At 39.4% G+C, this 17,255-nt stretch overlaps 1 protein-coding gene across 1 annotated transcript in view; it reads left to right on the top strand.

Moving 5' to 3' along the window:
* magi1b (membrane associated guanylate kinase, WW and PDZ domain containing 1b) overlaps window positions 1–17,255 on the top strand; it is a 344,503-nt gene that overhangs the window by 181,729 nt on the left and 145,519 nt on the right. Inside the window, exon 3 of the mRNA XM_052017630.1 lies at window positions 17,049–17,165. Within this exon, the coding sequence (XP_051873590.1) occupies window positions 17,049–17,165 (117 nt within the window). The remainder of the gene's footprint in view (window positions 1–17,048; window positions 17,166–17,255) is intronic.

Below are 17,255 nucleotides of genomic sequence, written 5' to 3'. Positions count from 1 at the left end.
GGCCTCTTACTGCAATGATCTGAACAACAGAGAAAATAAACTGAGATTTGAAATTGATTGCATACAATTTGATACATGAGTGAAATCTTACAAACTAGAGATGATTAGATCATAATTTATGGAGCTATCAGTGCTATATATTGCATTTTTGGGGGAGACATTGCATTAATTTGTGTTTGTTTAATAGGAAGTAAAAGCACCTGGACAGCCTTTGAGATGTGATCAATGTATTTTAAAGTCTGAAAACTCTTAAATATTAAACATCTGCATGCATATATAATTTCCTGAAATGCATATATGATTTCCTGAAATCTGTTCATCTGGTGATTTTTTTTTCAAATTTTTTAACTTCGACCATGTGCCTCAGCATGAGGGGAAGGAGTAAACTTGAATGACCCAAAAAGAAGACGCATGTTGTAAATGTTTTATAGTTGGATGAGACAGCTCCAAGTCTGTAATCTGTATGGGGTAAATGACACTGGATCATAGCAGCATATAGACTATTTGAAAGTGCTGTGGCATCTTTAACAGCAATTTCTGCAGAGTGTTTGCATTATTGCAGCAAACCGTCTAGCCGAGGCTCTAATTTCTTCAGAGATAGAGCATCATTTTAGAAATTAAAAGTTGCCAGATCATTTATTATAACTAAAAAAAAACAACAAAATTGAGTCAGTGTGGGAAACTAGGCTGATATGAAAACCAGTTTTCGACATTATTCAAGGCTATGTGAATTTTTAAAGGAAATTACTAAATCTATTAACTTTTTCTTAGGTTTAATTGTATATATTTTTTTGAAATAATTGGAAGAAACCTTCCATTAAGAGAAATAGGCTGGAAAAGAAGGCTTAAATATTTCTGCTTGTGCAGTTGCTCATTTAACTATTTGCTTTGACTGCCCCACTATTTACACGCTGGTCTAAAGAATTTAATACAGCTTTTTTTTCTTTTGTTATGCCTGGTGTATTGGAAGGTCTTCAGCTAAAAATAACACTAAAAATTCTGCAAATTTAAAAGGATTACAGTTCAAAATAAGAACTCTGTACCTTAGTATTTTTTAAAATATATTAAATACTGCAGAAGATATGACAATTGATCTTGTATGCATGCAGTAAATGGACTTTGAGAGGCTTGCATCTCCAGCACAGAAGACTCCATTGTCAGTCAGTCTTCATTTCTAAAGGATGAGCACCTCAGGTTGAATTTTTGAAATCCTTCATGTACTAAATAAAAATCAAAAATTCTCTTTCCACAAATGAGTTTTTATCTCAATGGGGAGAGATTGCAGAGTTCTGAGGGATCTGGGTGCCCTAGTCCATGAATTACCAAAGGGTAATATTCAGGTATTGTAGGTAATTAGGAAAGCTAATAGAATGTTATCATTTATTACTGGGATAACTGAATACACAAGTAGAGAGGTTATCCCTCAATTATATAAGGTTTTGGTGAGTCCTTTGTACAGTATTCTACAGAAGGATATTGACGCATTGGGAGCAGTTCAGGAAGGGTTTCCTAACTGAATATCTGCATTTAGGCTGTTTGTGTCGTGAGGAAAGTTGGATATGCTAAGTTTGTAAGTGTTGGAGCTTAGAAGAGTGAGAGGGGACTTGATTGACACAAAATCCTGAGAGGTTTTTACAGGGTGATTGTGGAGAGGATGTTCACTGTGGAGGGAGAATCTAGAACTACTGGTAACTATTTAAATTAGGGGTTGCCCGCTTAAGGCAGACATGAGGCATTTTTTTCTCAGAGATTCTTTGGAACTCTCTTCCTCGAAGGGCAGTGGAAGCAGAGTCTTTGAATATTTTTAAGGCATAGGTAGGACGGCTACTTTATAAGCAAGGATAAAGGTTACTGTGGGTAGGTGGGAATGTGGAGTTAGGGTTACAATCAGATCAACTATAACCTTATTAAACTGTGCAGCAGGCTTGAGGGGCTGAGTGACCTGCTCCTACTCCTAATTTGTATGTCCATTTGTTATAGTAGCCTGTTGGTGTTGGCTAAGGGAGAAATGGCTCCAATAGAGAGTTTTCTTAGAATTGGCAACCCTCTTCTGGCTCTTCATTTGAGGAAACATTAGACTAGTCACCAATCATTCCCCACCAGGCAGACCTAAAAGACTTTTTGCTGTTTTGGGTCACTGAGCAGATGCCGGTCTTCGACCAATGGCTATTCCAGAAATTGCTTGCCTGCCAAATTGCTGCTGATGTTAAATAGGTGATGGCTGGAGAAAGGTCAGGACCAATTGTTATGGTCACACATCGTTTGGAGATCTGTAAATCTTTGTGATGATAATGGCTAAAGGATGACACAGTGGCGCAGGGGTTAGCACTACTGCCTTAGCTCCAGAGACCTGGGTTTGATCCTGACCTTGGTGCTGTGCACGTGGGTTTCCCTTGTTTTCTTCCCATGTACTAATGACATGCTGATTGGTAGGTTAACTGGCCACTATAAATTGCCTCCCTTGCAGTTAGGTGGCAGGAGAATTGGGAAGTTGGAGGGAGGGTGGAGGAAGGGAGTGAATTGATTGGAATGTGAGAGGAAAAATGTGATTAATGTAGATGGGTGCTTGTACAGTGAGCTGTAAGTGCTGTGCAACTGCATGATTCCATGGTTCTGGTTTTTATTCCAGTGTTTCATTGTTTTTTCAATGTCATGCTTGATGTAAGGACAGGTCTGTGCTTGGAATCCAAAAAATAAACCACAAGACTATATAAGATAAGAGATCTTTATTAGTCACACGTACATCGAAACACACAGTGAAATGCATCTTTTGCCTAGAGTGTTCTGGGGACAGCCCGCAAGTGCAGCCACGTTTCTGGCGCCAACATAGCATGCCCACAACTTCCTAACCCATACGTCTTTGGAATGTGGGAAGAAACCGGAGCACATCAGAATATTGTATTTGTGGGCTTGTTTTTGGACTTTTATATGAAATTCCTGGATGGCAAGGATATTAATATTGTTGTCCCTTTACTCTTCTGATAAGTACTTAAACTTGGAGTGAGATGGCCTTTCTGCATTGATTTGATATAGACAAAGAGCAGGTCCTATAATGATGATGATGTTGTCACCGTGGGAGAAGTACTTCTGCTGAGTGAACCAGGAGATTGCTGAGACATTGTCTGGAGAATCATGTGATGATGTTTGTCATTTTCTTGAATGTGGCTTCTTTGAAATCTTAAAAGCACCATGAAGCTTGTCATCTTTTTCCCAGAAGTGACAACAAGCTAAGAAGTAGTGGTTGTTTGTTTGAGGAAGTACCTGCAATGGAAGGGGATAATGGTCTCCTGTTAGTCTACTGTCTGCAGGAAGCCTGTCCAACTGCAGCTCCTCTCAGAATGCCTGAAACGGTTGGAGTAGTAGTTGGACTCGCTGAAGAGCACACAGGAGGCAGAAACAGTTGTAGACTGGATTTCAGGGAGGTGATCAAACCAAAGGTTCAGTCAGATTGATGAGTGGTCGCCAAGAGGGAAAGGTAGGTAGTGCAGGATTCACCTGTGGCTATTCCCCTCTCAAACAAGTTTACTGCTCTGGCATCTCAGGAGAAAATGGCAGAGCAGCCAGATCAGTGGCACCATGACTGGCTCTCGTGCACAGCAGAGGGGGGTGGAGACAAGTAATGACGGGAGACTCAATAGGGATACAGAAAGGAGATTCCGTAACTGCAAACATGTTATTAAGTTGGAGAGGGTGCAGAAAAGATTCACAAGGATGTTACCGGAATTGGACGGCTTGAGTTGTAAGGAGAGACTGGATAGGCTGGGGCTTTTCTCCCTCGAGCGTCAGAGACTGAGGGGAGACCTTATGGTGGTGTATAAAATCATGAGGGATATAGATAAGGTGAATGGTCAGTCTTTTTTTCCAGGATAGGGGAGTTTACAACCAGAGGACATAGGACAAGATGAGAGGGGAAAGATTTAAAGTAGATCTGATGGGTGCCCTTTTTCACACAGAAGGTGGTGGGGTTGTGGAGTGAGCTGCCAGAGGAAGTGGTACAGGAAGGAACGATTACAACATTTGAAAGACATTTGGACAGGTACATGGATAGGAAAGGTTTAAAGGGATATGGAGAAAATGCAGGCAAGTAGGACTAGCTCAGCTCGGCAACTTGGTCAGAACCCTCTCTGGTACAATCACTTTCTTTCTATAGTGTGGTGACCAAAATTCCAATCTGTGGCCCAACCAAAGTTTTATTCAGTTGTACCATGACTGCCATGCTGTTATAAAAGTAAACGTCAGCTTTACTGGGTTTAAAGCAGACCTTGCAGTTAAGATAAAAGGACCAGATTTGCTCCGGTATATCTGAAAATACCAGTATATTATGTCCTAATTAGAACAGTGCTAAAATATGGGTGATTTTGTGACATCTGAGCAAGATTAGGTAGAATTCATAAAACACCAAAAAAAATAAATTTAATAAGGTGAAGTGGAACTGGGAGATGAAGATTGCTACTCTACACCAAGTACTTCGTGATTGTAGTTGATTACAAGGCAAGCCAAATTTTACTTCTACACTCAGTCATACATCCATTTGGTCTGATTGTAGAAATACTCAAATTTCAAGCTAATGGTAGCAAAATGATCTTAATTCTTTAAATACTTAAAATATTCAGACATATAATGGAAAAGTACTGTATTAGTTGCATGTGTTTACTTGGGGGTCCCAATCTCTGTTCATTGCTGGGAGTCTTTAATTTGGATTATTATTTAAATGTTGATCAGATAACCTTTTAGGTAGAAAAAGATGTAATGAACTTAGATATGCTTAGAAACCAGTGTTCTCACTGCCTCAATTTTATACAGTAAGTGTAGAAATTTGGGGAGTGGCTTTCCTACCTGACCTTTCACCAAGCCCAAACTCTACACATTTCTGCACATGACCAATAACAGTTGTTGCTGGAAGAGCAACCTTTTTTAACCCTGAGTTAAGGTGAAAAAGGCACTTACCATAAAATATAAAGATTCTTATGAACCAAAACCTGAACCCTTGTCATGCATGTCAGAAGTAAATTAACAAGTCCTGGTTTAAAAATTACCTATTAACTAGCATCTGTATTCTCATGTTTAATTTGATAGATGCTAAATACCACACTCCTGATCACTTGGGTTCAGGCTTAATTGCACATTGTGATAATTAAAATCAAAACCTAATATTGAAGATGCCATATCAGGGCATCAAAACTAATATAACATAGCATGTTGCTGATGGTGGATAAAATCACCCCAGACAGATTAAAGTATCGTCTTTTCAACATATTTATTGCATAGTTTAAAATATGTACAACGTAAGGGATGAAGCGGGTCTTCAGTAGACTATTTAATGCATCATTTATACAGGATTGGGTGAAGAGGTTATAGTTATTCTATGAGCACAAGGGATCATCAATTGAAGATTATTATTAAGAACAGAGGAGTCATTTATTTACCCAAAGACTTATTGCAATAGAGATTTCTTTTCCCAGAGAGTAGTTGAGATATGGACCATTGCATCTTTCAAGGAGAAATGAATTTACGGTTGAAGCAGAGGAAAATGGCTATAAGGAGAGAGCAGGATTGTGGAATTAGTTTCAGTTACTTTAAGTGGATCTGGCCTTCAGTGTTGGTGCACTTACATGGTTTTAGGGGGAATATGATTAGACCCCAGCAACAAGACAACTTGAATTTTGAGCATCTAAGATGGTGTCTTCCTCGCCTTTGTCTGGTCCACTTTGACATGTGGTAATACAGAGAGGGCTCACTACATGGAGGACCTCTCCTTTTACTTCAGGGACCTGGGCTGGAGAATGCTGCAATAGAATAGTCCTGTGCAATATATTTTTAAACATTTCTGGGATTCCTAAACTGCCTGTAATTTTTGTGGCCTGGATAAGTCAATATTTCACGTGTGTAGGGTGTGAGATCGCAGCTGCACTTTGATATTTGAGGGGTCTGCTCCTCAAGCTTTGTTTGTACTACAAACCAATGTTCCTGACCTTGAGACACCTGATGCAGAGGGGTGGGACGGTGTTGTTGGGAAGGGAGAAGGTGGATCATTGAGGAGCCAAACCCAGGTGATCTTGGCCTGGCCAAAATAACCATCCACAGATCCATTTGGTGAGTCTTCTGGAGGCCAATCCATCCTGTCTGCCCTTCTTTCAGAGTTGTGCCTAAGCCCAGGTCTTCCTGGAGAGGAAGCATACATCTGCAGCCAGAAGAGCAGCTAGAGGTGCTGGTAGGTAGGATTAAACTGGCTAGTTCTTTTCCAATTGGCAGCGACACCATGGGCAGTGTAATGGCCTCCTGTGCCATACAGCTCCAATAACCCTGGTTCAGTCCTGACCCCGTGTGCTGTCTGTGTGGTGTTTGCACACTCTCCCTGTGACCATGTGTATTTCTCCTGGTTCCTTCTCATCCTGAAGACATGCTGGTAGGTTAATTAAATATTGTAAATTACACAGTAATGTAGGTGGATAGCAGGCGAATCAAGATGGCTTGATGAGTATATGTGAGTGAAAAGGTTCCAGGCAAATGTGGGAGAATAGTATTGATGGGTTGGCACTGCGAGCTGCATAGATTTGATAGGCTGAATTAAAATAAGAGAACTTTTTCATGATTCTAGTCACATGGCACAATCCTTGTGAGGATGTCGGCTTTAAAGCAACAATTACTGTTTACGACCAGAATTACATACGCAATAGTAAACTTTGAACTAACTCCAAAAAGAAGGGCTTACTTATTTGAATAAATCTGAAGAGTGCAATGTCTTGATTATCACATTATCACAGAGATTAAAACTACCATTTCAGCAACTTTTGGGTTGCATTTACCCTAAATCCATAATTGTAATCAAAACTAGGAAGTATTTAGAATTGCAAGTATTAATGAAGAATAACCATCCCCATTGGGTTTTGTTGAAAGCAGAATGTATTTGATAAACTTTGAAGGACTGTGAGATGAAAAGAATGTGGGAGATATGTAAGTCGATTTGAGAAATCATCCCACAGGTGTATCAGAAAAATTCAGATTTATAGTATAAGAAGAAATACGGCAAAATGATTAAGAACTAATTGACAGGCAGTGCGCAAAAGTAGAGCTGGGAATGGAAAAGTGCTGAAATGGTTGTGCCCAGGCACAAGTGATGGGTCCATTTTGTTTCTTCATATAAATAGTTATTTAGGGTATAGAGAATATAATCCCAAAATTTCTCAATGATGAAAATTGCAGAAGGTTAATGGACTATTCAGATAATGAAAAAGATTGCAATGCTTATACAGATGATAGATATAAATTAAATTGGCCAGGATGGAGTTACCGCATTTGGGGATAAAATTGAAGGAGCATATTTGAAGGAAGGAAACTGAATGATGTGGATAAATAGAGCCAACAAAGGATTTAAACCCACAAGAGCAAATAAAAGTCAATGATTTTAAATTAGAATTGTAGTGTACAAGAATAAAGAAGTAATGAGTGATGTGTGCAAAACCATTTGTTAAGCCACTGTAAGAGCACTGTGCAGGAGTGAGTACCCAATTAGAGAAGGGCCATTAAAACCTTGGAGAGCATGCGGTGCAGGTTCACCAAGTTGATGCCCATGATGTGTAACCATAGTTATAAGAAGAGACAAGGTATTAGATAAGTCTGGAAATGGAAAAGACCAAAAGAGCTGGATGGGATGAACATTTTCTTCTCATGTTCAAACTACTCCTGCATTCAAAATTCTCAGTTTTACAGAAAAGTACTTTAAGTGCCAATGAATATATGTAAATTTTGGAGCAGTAATTTATTTAATTTGATTTTATCTTTTGCACAATTGCTGCAGATTCTTTAATTTTTTGTTTATATATTATCAATGTTTTAAAAAAACACCAGACCAGCTGTCAAGTATTTGCACTCTTGTATTGATTCACTTTCTCATCTACCAGCTCCACCTATTGAACTCCTTTAAAATTCATAAACAGCTGTTCCATCGATCCCTCTAGACTACTTTACCCCTTCTCTTGGCTTAATATCAGGCTCTTTCATTATTAATGAATCTTCCACCAATGCCTCTGCACTGACTAGCAATCAATCATTTCTCAAGCTCTCTGCACAAAACTTCAGTTTTCCAGCAAATCTTTGACTTACTAAAGCCTCCTTTAACTCCTCCTTCCTTTCAATGTACATGATATTCTGACTTAATGCAGCTGGGATTTATTTTGTTTACGCCTATAGCACATTGCAGATAATGTAACCCTTTTCACATTATTTAGATTTTGTTAATGTGCATGTGTGACTGTTGAACTAAATCTCTTGGATCACTATGCCCTTGAATGAATGTTTAGCATGTATCACTGTTTGCTGAACTAAAATCAGACTAGCATGTGATAAGTGGCTACTGAATAACTGTTTTGTCAAAGTAGTTTTATAGATTTCAAGGTTGTGTTAACTGTATGAAACCCAGGCAGCATAGGATACAGCTCCAATGAAAAATCAGCACTCATAAACAAGCCTGTTCTCCACATTGCCTTTATACAAACAGAGTTAGCAATTCTTCTGCTATCCTTTGACTTGATGTGACACCTTCACCTCTGGGTTAGGGAATTTGGGTCCAAGAACAATTTCTGTTGATTCAGTCATAATCTTGATATGCATTTCAGTGTAATACCAAAAATTGATTGCTCATTTATCCCAATGCCGGATGTAGGAGCTGGATGAGTACAAATAGACCAATGTGTATTCTGATAAATTTGCACAGTTTGCTGGTCAAGGCTCAGCCAACAATTTGGACATTGGCTTTCAAGATTTTTTGGAATCAAATACAAAGTGTCCCAACTTTTAGAGACATGTCAATGGCTCCAGACCTCATTAATGAGGGCAATTGATTATTCCCCAGACCAGAGCTTGGGAAATAGCTTTCTATTCAACTGTGAATCTCCTCCAGAGTGGTAGATTGTGTCTCTAACTATACTGCCACATTTTCAGTTCATCAGTTTTCAACATTTTCTCTCCTTTCAGGAATCTCTCTGCCCTCACCTTTCTCCCAACCAGCGTCTACGTTTCCAAGTCTGTAATCTATTTTTACCCTCCCCCAAAACATGGTTCACCATCAAAGGACATTCCTCCCCCACTCCCTGCTTTTCAAAGGAGCTTGCATACTCTTCAACTGCTCCTACTAGCTTGCATTTGGTCACACATCGACAGCAGGTGCAACCCCTATTCATGTATCACCTCTGACATCTCAGTCCTAATCCCAAAATGGTCTCATTTGAGAGAGCAGCACGTATACTTCGATGCTTAAAAGGGTCAATTAATGCTAGTGATGACCACACTGGGCAAGTCGGTTCTGTCAACTAGTGTCACACTGTCCTTCCACACAACTCCACCAATGGCAGCTTAAAGAGCCTGACCTTCCAGCTGGATATTCTGAAGCCCTCTGATATGAACACATGAGGCAAGTAACCTCAGGCCATAATGAAATTCACCATTCTTATTATCACAGAGGATATTTGAAGATCCTTGAAGTGGAGCAAAAGTTAGGTTAATGGTCAGGATAGAAACACTTTTTGTTGACATAGAACACTGAAGGAATTTTGACCATATGTTAGTCACCTATCTTCCCAAGATCATTCTCTGGATATTGCTAGTGTTTTACTGTGGTCATGGGTACAGCTTGCAATTGTCAGACCCCACCTACCCATTCACCTTTAGTTCCTCTTTGTTCAGTCCTCTTCTTTCCTTTTACGTAACAGTTAGAATAATTTGCTTCTTTTTTACTTTTAATACTTCACCATAATCTTACTGATCCTGAACAGATTTTTGTTAGCCATTCAACCCACTATCTTTGTTACTTTATCACTGCATCAGTAGATTTCTGTCCCTCTTCCTCCCACAGCTTTCCTAAACATTAGCAAATTGCTTCTACCTTCCAGTCATCAGTTCTGATCCACAACCAAAACAAAGCAACTTGCCTTTTTTTTAAGGCTAATGACTGACTAACTGTGTTTTATCAATGCTCTTTGTTTTTAGTTCATATTTCCCTTTGTACTTTGGGGGTTTTTCAGCCATGATATTCACATATATATTTACCACATACTCCATCACTCGTACTGACTTTGTGCTCCATTCCCCATTTGAAAGGCCAAGAAGTATTTAGGCCTGGATTTGGTCTGTATGGATGTGCAAAAGCATCCCCAGCTGACTACATATAGTTGTGAAAATAGACTGGAATATTTTATGACTGTAAGGTAGCTTTAGGGAAATGATTTGGCACACATGAAGTCTGATGTTGTGCTACAAGCTCTCAGGAGCTGTGCTGCTGATTATATAATGCAACATTGAGTAACAATCTAAATGCCAGGAGAATTAAGTGCAGCTCATTTTTCCAGAGTTGTGATAAATGCAAATGTCTAATTATTCTTTGTACACACCCACGTGCCACTTAGCTATGACACATTAACAAAAGTGTTAAAGTCCAGGCCCATTATAAGAAATTCAGCAGGCATTTATTACAATTGATCTGTGTTTTGATACATCAAGAGCCTCCCAAAAAGGTTGATGAGTTTTGGGATTACATTGCTTCATAGCTGTGTAAAGTAGGTTTACATAGTTCATTTTATCAGCTGACAAACTACTGGAGGATTCATTTAACAACAGTGAATATTGTGCTGTTGCTGCAACTGAAATTTTCCATCCTATCACATCAATGGGAGAAAAGGGAGATCAGACAACGTATTAATATGTATCCTGCGCAGTTAGAATTAAACCGAACAGAGTTAGAAAAGGTATCCTATATATGGATGCAGAATGGTTCTGTCCTCAAAAAAGGGGATGATACTGAGGATGCTCACTCTTTCTTCTTCATGACAAATTTGGAATTGATAAATGTAGAGAAAGAGGAAATATTAAGTGGTTTAGTAATGATACAGAAGAAAAGTTGTCAGGTCTGGATTAAAAATTTCCAAGGCTTTAAGTATCATTTTCTAATTGCATCTGGCTATAGGTATGATCTGGAGGAGTAGGAGCTTATTACTGTGATTCTGTTGCTTATAAGATAAGGAAGAGACAGAGCAAGCACATGCTTGTTAGCCTCGTCTCAGTGGATAGCAAATTGTTGGAAAACATTTTAAGGGACAGCTTAAATCATCATTTAGAAAAGCACAGATTAATCAAGGACAGACAGCTCAATATTTTAAATTTTGTGGCGATGACATTGGCGATGTCTTTACAGTGCTTTGAGATGCCTGCTGCAAGTAGTCCAACTAAAAAGTATATAAGCAGGTAGGAATCACTGCTGCTTGGTAGGCCATGAGCTTTGTGCTAGGTTTGAGGTCCTGATCTTCAGTCAGTCAAAGACTGTGCTGGCACACTGAAGGCAAAGGTAAATTTCATCATTGACATGTCTCACATCAAAATGTGCAATGTCTCGAGCCAGACCATGAATTGGCCTCAGGGCGTCCTGTCCCCAGAAGCCCTAGCACTCTGATGGAAGGCAATGCTCAGGGCTTATCTAAAAGCTGTGAAGCGGTTTTTAAATCTTTTTAAAACTATGAAAATAATTAAAACTTTTTGAATAAATAATAGCATATTAAATTCAATAAAAGACTTACAAATCACTAAGAACATGAAACTATTGTAAAATAATTAAAAATAATACTTTACATTCCCAAGGATCACCATTTAAATCACTGAGGTCTACAATCTCAGGGCAGGTCTAATTGAGAGGTGAATCCCCAGCATAATGCAGCAGAGTCTTGCCTACTCTGGGCTCTGCCATGTGGAGTCCAGTGATGGAATATAGTGACAGATGGAGTGGAGTCCGTTACTCAGCGTGTCCTGGATTTGTAGTGGATCTGGGACCAACATGAGAATGGCCGAATGCTGTCAGTTCCCTTCAGAACCTCTGGCCTCAGCTGGTAAGATTTGTTTCATAAACACTAATAGTTTCAGGCGAGTGAAGGCCTGTGGTTTCTCCAGCCACCTGTCCACAGTACAGCATTTTTAATAATCCTCAATCCTGTTTGTTGATGGGAATCTGTCTAGTTCCAGCATGAAACCCATTAAGGTGCCTTGTCTGCCATCTGGGCTAATAACCTGTTCCATATATTTATTGTCCTTTTAGTAGAAAGAAAGTTCTACATGCAATTTCTATTTCCTTTTGTTGACTGTAACTTGTAAATATGTCCCTGCACTGATTCAATTTCAAGAATGCTAACCAAGCACAGCAAATAACTGCAGCAATTTTTTTTCATGAATTCTTACAGTTGCTGCATTAATGTACTGTTAATGATTCCAAGGTAGTCCTTTGTGTTTCATTCTCTTCAGACATCTTTCCATAAAGATTCAACATAAAATTTAGCAACTTGACTTGAAGGGCTATGCAGGCTTTCCTCCTCCTTGTCCTGTTATTTGTGAAATTAAAATCATTTAACAGCAGGTGCCAGTCACTTACCCAGAAGTTTGCAAACCCAGTGGCACCTATTCCTGTTTTATATTTTGGCAACAAAATGTTGTGGAAACATTGCAGCTTGTTCATACTTGGAGCCTTGGACCCATTAGATTATATTGACAGTTGCCTCCTTTATAAAGAATTACTTTATATTTACTGCTCTTGCATTTCCTTAACATGTTGTACTCCACTGATCCTTATTGATTAGCAAATAAAAACCTTGCCACTAAAATCTCCCTGATTTGGTATGAGTTTCTAAATGTAAAAAAAGAATCCTGGAGATACTCAGCAAGTCGAAGAATTTCTGTGGAGAGAGAAACAGACTTAACATTTCAGTCCCAATGACAGGTATTTGACCAAGGAAAAAGGTTTGTCAGAATCAGGAGGTGTGGAGAGAACAATGGGAATGTCTGTAATAGGGCAGAGATGAAGAGAAACTGACAAAAGTGGCAGTAGTTTCTGCTGAGAGAGGGTGGCGCAGGCTTATTAATCGCAACTGATCTGTCTGGAGGAGATGTAAATAGAAGGAGTTGAGTAAGAACAAAGGAAAAAAGAAAAGACTGTGAGGTGCAGAACACTGCAGTTGATGGAAAATGCTCATCTGTGGAGGAAAAAAACTGGAGTTAGCTTTATAGGGTGATGAAGGGTCAAAGTTGAGATTATCGGCTTATCCACAAGTACACATATGCACAGGTGCAATGAAAAAGCTTGCTTGCAGCAGCATCCTAGGCATATAGTGTAATATAAGCAGCATTCACAAGAAAAAAGACAAAGATTAATCATCAGAACTGGCCATTTCTGGCACCAGCTGGAAAGGCTGGTGATCTGAAATTATTGAATTCATTGTTGAATCCCGAGGCCCCTGAATGTATATGTTTCTCAGACTTTCATGGTCCTGTCCATATGATGATTTCACGCTATGGGAGGCACTACCAACGCAAAGCACTGTAGCGGCTAGCTACACGCTACAAGATGAAGACACAGAGTCGCTGGTTTGAAATCAGAAGTCGAATGAACGACAGGGGCGTGGTGCGCCTTTAGTATCCCAAAAATTCCCGCGCTACAGTTCCCGCGCAGGTCATCTGACCTTCCCGCGCGCAGGCTTTCCTAGCCCGACGATGGGGAAGAAGGAGGGCCCCGCGCCATCTTGGATCGGGGCCTCCGACGACTTTCGCGATGTCAGGAGCCAGTTCGATACCGATGCGGTGAGTCGCTACAGCACCACGCTTTAAGGACTTGTGTTGATTTTGGACCATAACTTCTGGCGAATGCTGATTTTGCAGATAACTGTTTCACACAGGCAGGCTGAGGTGGGTGCTTTTGCTGCATGACGGCTAGGCACCTGTTGCTGGTGCTCAATGAGCTCCTGCATGTTGGGCAGCAGGCAAGTTGTTGCCAGCACCGGTTCACCCAAGTGCCCAGCCTGGCACTGCAACCTGTGATCAATACTTTATAATCATTCAACGAGGGATGTGAGCTTGAGCCACAACAGTGTGCATCTGCATTGAATTCACTAGGCTTCAGAAATATATTTCCAGTGGTACTGAGACCTCCCAAGACCCGGCTCTCCCTCTGACCCTGCTGCCACTTCTAGCCTCCCATTCTCCTGCTGTGGTCATTCATTGTGGGATTGGGACTGGATGTTTGTAGATTGGGGCAGCCTTAACCAAATAGGGACAAGAGTTGGCCTACTCCCTTCGCGCTTCTTACCTAATTTTAAATAGTCTCAGGGTAGAAAATCGGGAGATGTTCTGCTGCTGCCTGTACCCTGTAACATTCTTCTCCCTCAATCACCTGCAGAGGAAGTTTCACAGACAAGTTTTCTGCCCCACCTGTCCATTGTAAATTTTAATATTTTAACTAATTCTGCAGTTGTTCAGAGTCGACAGGTGACCTTGCACCTCAATTTTTAGCTGGTACCTTTGTGGAAAACTGATTGTCATTGACCTGCAGATGTAACTCTTTCGATACATTAAACAGGGTAGTTCCGAAGGGGTTTGAGGAGCCTGACCGTGTCTTTGCTGATGGGCTGTGCAGATGATTTTTTTGTTGCGGCAAACTGTCTGCCAGTTGCTCTGTAATTTATGCTTGGTTCTTGCACCATTTAATAGCTGACCAGCTTCAGTGCAAGAACACCAGGATGTTACCTGAGCAGCATTGTAAAATTTTTCAATACATCTCCTTCAAGCAAAGCTTGATTGGTTTTTCAGCCAGCACTACAGCAGCATTTTGTTTTTGCTTGCCCTGGCAATGCTTCATTTATGAGATGTGCCTTGTGCTATTCTGCTTGTCGGACCCACTCACAACTGGGTTGCAACAATTCCATTTCCCGTGCATTGTGGCTGTGAGCTTAATTTGCAGTTGGATGCACAGTTATGTTTCATGGGCTCTTTGTACCTTAACAGTATTCAGAATACTAAAATGTGAAGCTCCCCATTAGCATGATTACCAGTTCTCTCCACCTCTTCCATCATACTTCAGAGCTTCAGCAAACAAATGTTTGTTGTAATTTTTAACGATTTGGAAGAAAATTATATTTTAGGCAAGTAGCGGAAATATAAGAATTGTACCCAACAAAGCAGGTGCTTTAGATATGGTAATTTTCAATGTGTTGGTCATGTTTTAATTACAGTGAGCTCTGGGACAGACTGAAAAGAAAGAATAATCTGATACATGACTGCTCTGCAACAATAGAAGCATTTCATTTCCCACGCCTTGTGTTAGGAAAATTGTGAGAACTGATTACCATTTGTGGGAGGAGATAACATAAACCCCATAAAACATCAGAGCCTGGCAGCTATAATTCTGTCTGACTCTGCACTAGCAGTTCTCATTGTACAAAATAACCTCTTACAGTTCAGCTACTTTCTTGTACAGACAGTTTGGTTGTTGAATAAAAACTGAGAATATTGTGAATAGCTAATATTTTATGTTTCCAGAAATATAATAAAAGACAAATGTGTCCAAAATGTTCTTATTGTAAATATAAAGATATTTCTTGTGTAAGCAATTATTTTGACAATGTAATTTTTAATCTCCCATGATATTGCACATGGGCAGTCAGGACCAACCATACTCTGCAGGTGAAGTGGTATTAGAGCAGACATTAATTGGTTAATGTGAACAGAAATAGTTCAATCCCAGGCTTACTTTCATCATCTGTTTTTGTTCTTCATAATACCTAGGTTTAGAAGTGGAGTTGGTTAGAGTGTAGAAGTACAGACTTCCGGCTGTGAGATGCAAAACTGACGTACAATGCCATTGCTGATGGGAGGATATAATTATAATATGATAAGTTGCTATACACATTTTCCATTACAAATATGAATATGGAATTTTCTAATGGGAAAACTTGCCAACTGGAAATTAGATTTCGCAGACTGTAAACGCACACAGATATAAAATTTTTAACATAGCTATTTGACCATTGCATTTAGAAATGCAGTACTGCCTTTTTGGAAAAACTCAGCTGGTCAGACAGCATCTCAGGAGGGAAAACAAAGTTAATACTTCAGGACGATGACCTTGCATCTCTCCATGGATAATGCCTGACCTGTGAACATTTCTAGCATTTTGCAAATTTCCAGCATCAGCAATATTTTTGTGTTTTGATTGCCTTTTAGTTGACTGCTGCATTTTCAAACTTGATTGACTTCCTATCATGTTTCCGGGAGTTTGGTCAATCAGCAACTGCCGGAAGCAGATATATGACAGCAGTTGAAGTGGGATTTTCTCATTCTCTGTCATGATTATTTTCTGTTGTCAGCTGTAAAGGAGCTGATGATCCTGAGGGTTCGGATTCAAATAATGACCGAAACTGCAATTAAAAAGAAGGATGCAGGTTATTGTGCACTGGTAGAGAATTCAGATTAGCTGGCTGTTTGGGGATTTTATCTTGATTTTCTCCTCCAATTCTTAGTTCATGGAGATTGACCCTTTGTATTCATTATATTTGCTTAGGATCGGAATACTCATGCTTAAGAATTATTTTATTCTTACATTTTCCATGAGAATATTTGAACAAGTGACAAGATAATCCAGATACAATAGAAGGCACATAATAATGATGCTCCCTGGAAATCATAACTTTATTGCACAAGTAGAACTATCTATTGAGGAAATTTTTCAAATCTCCATTAATGGCCTGTATCAAAATTGGCATTAGCCTCTATTTTGTTTGTTAAATAGCATCAATGTCATTCAAAGGGTTTTCAGTGTGCAGTTAACAAAATGCCCAGTTTAAAAGGAATACAAACGTAAGATTTTCCTGAAGGTTTATCTGAATCTTATCCTTTTTCATTTCTAATATTCTCATGCAGTGAGTGTTCCTTCTTAGCTGTGAGAGCAAAATACGTTTGTTTTTAGTTCTTTTATAGGGTGTGACTGCAACAGCATTCTTTCAATTTAGGCCACAAGATCACAATGTAAAGTGGGATAGCCCTTTCTATTTTCAATGTAATTGTGGATTTTTAACATTTTCTATTACATTGTTAATTTGTAAGTGTTAACAAAAGTTTTGTAAAAAGAAGCACTTTAAAGATGATTTTGTAAAATCATTAACATCCCAATGTTTAATTTCTATTTATTACACTTATTGCCATTTGTAACTAGAAGTTGTCTTTCAACTTGATTTATTTTATTGCAGGAAGTAAACTCAACAAAGATCTACGACACTATCTTAGTCAGAGATTTCAAAAAGGATCAGCAGATCACGAACTGCAGCAGACAATACGGGACAACCTTTATCGACATGCTGTGCCTTGTATGTATAACTCGAGAAGCTGCACGAATTTTAAATTGAATCACTTACTTTGTGGAGCTGTGATAAGTTTGGCCTTTCTTGATATTCAGC

Source organism: Pristis pectinata, chromosome 6, assembly GCF_009764475.1.
Source record: "Pristis pectinata isolate sPriPec2 chromosome 6, sPriPec2.1.pri, whole genome shotgun sequence".
Classification (NCBI taxonomy): Eukaryota; Metazoa; Chordata; class Chondrichthyes; order Rhinopristiformes; family Pristidae; genus Pristis; species Pristis pectinata.
The sequence above is the reverse complement of the archived record's forward strand: the minus strand, read 5'-3'. Positions and strand labels throughout refer to the sequence as shown.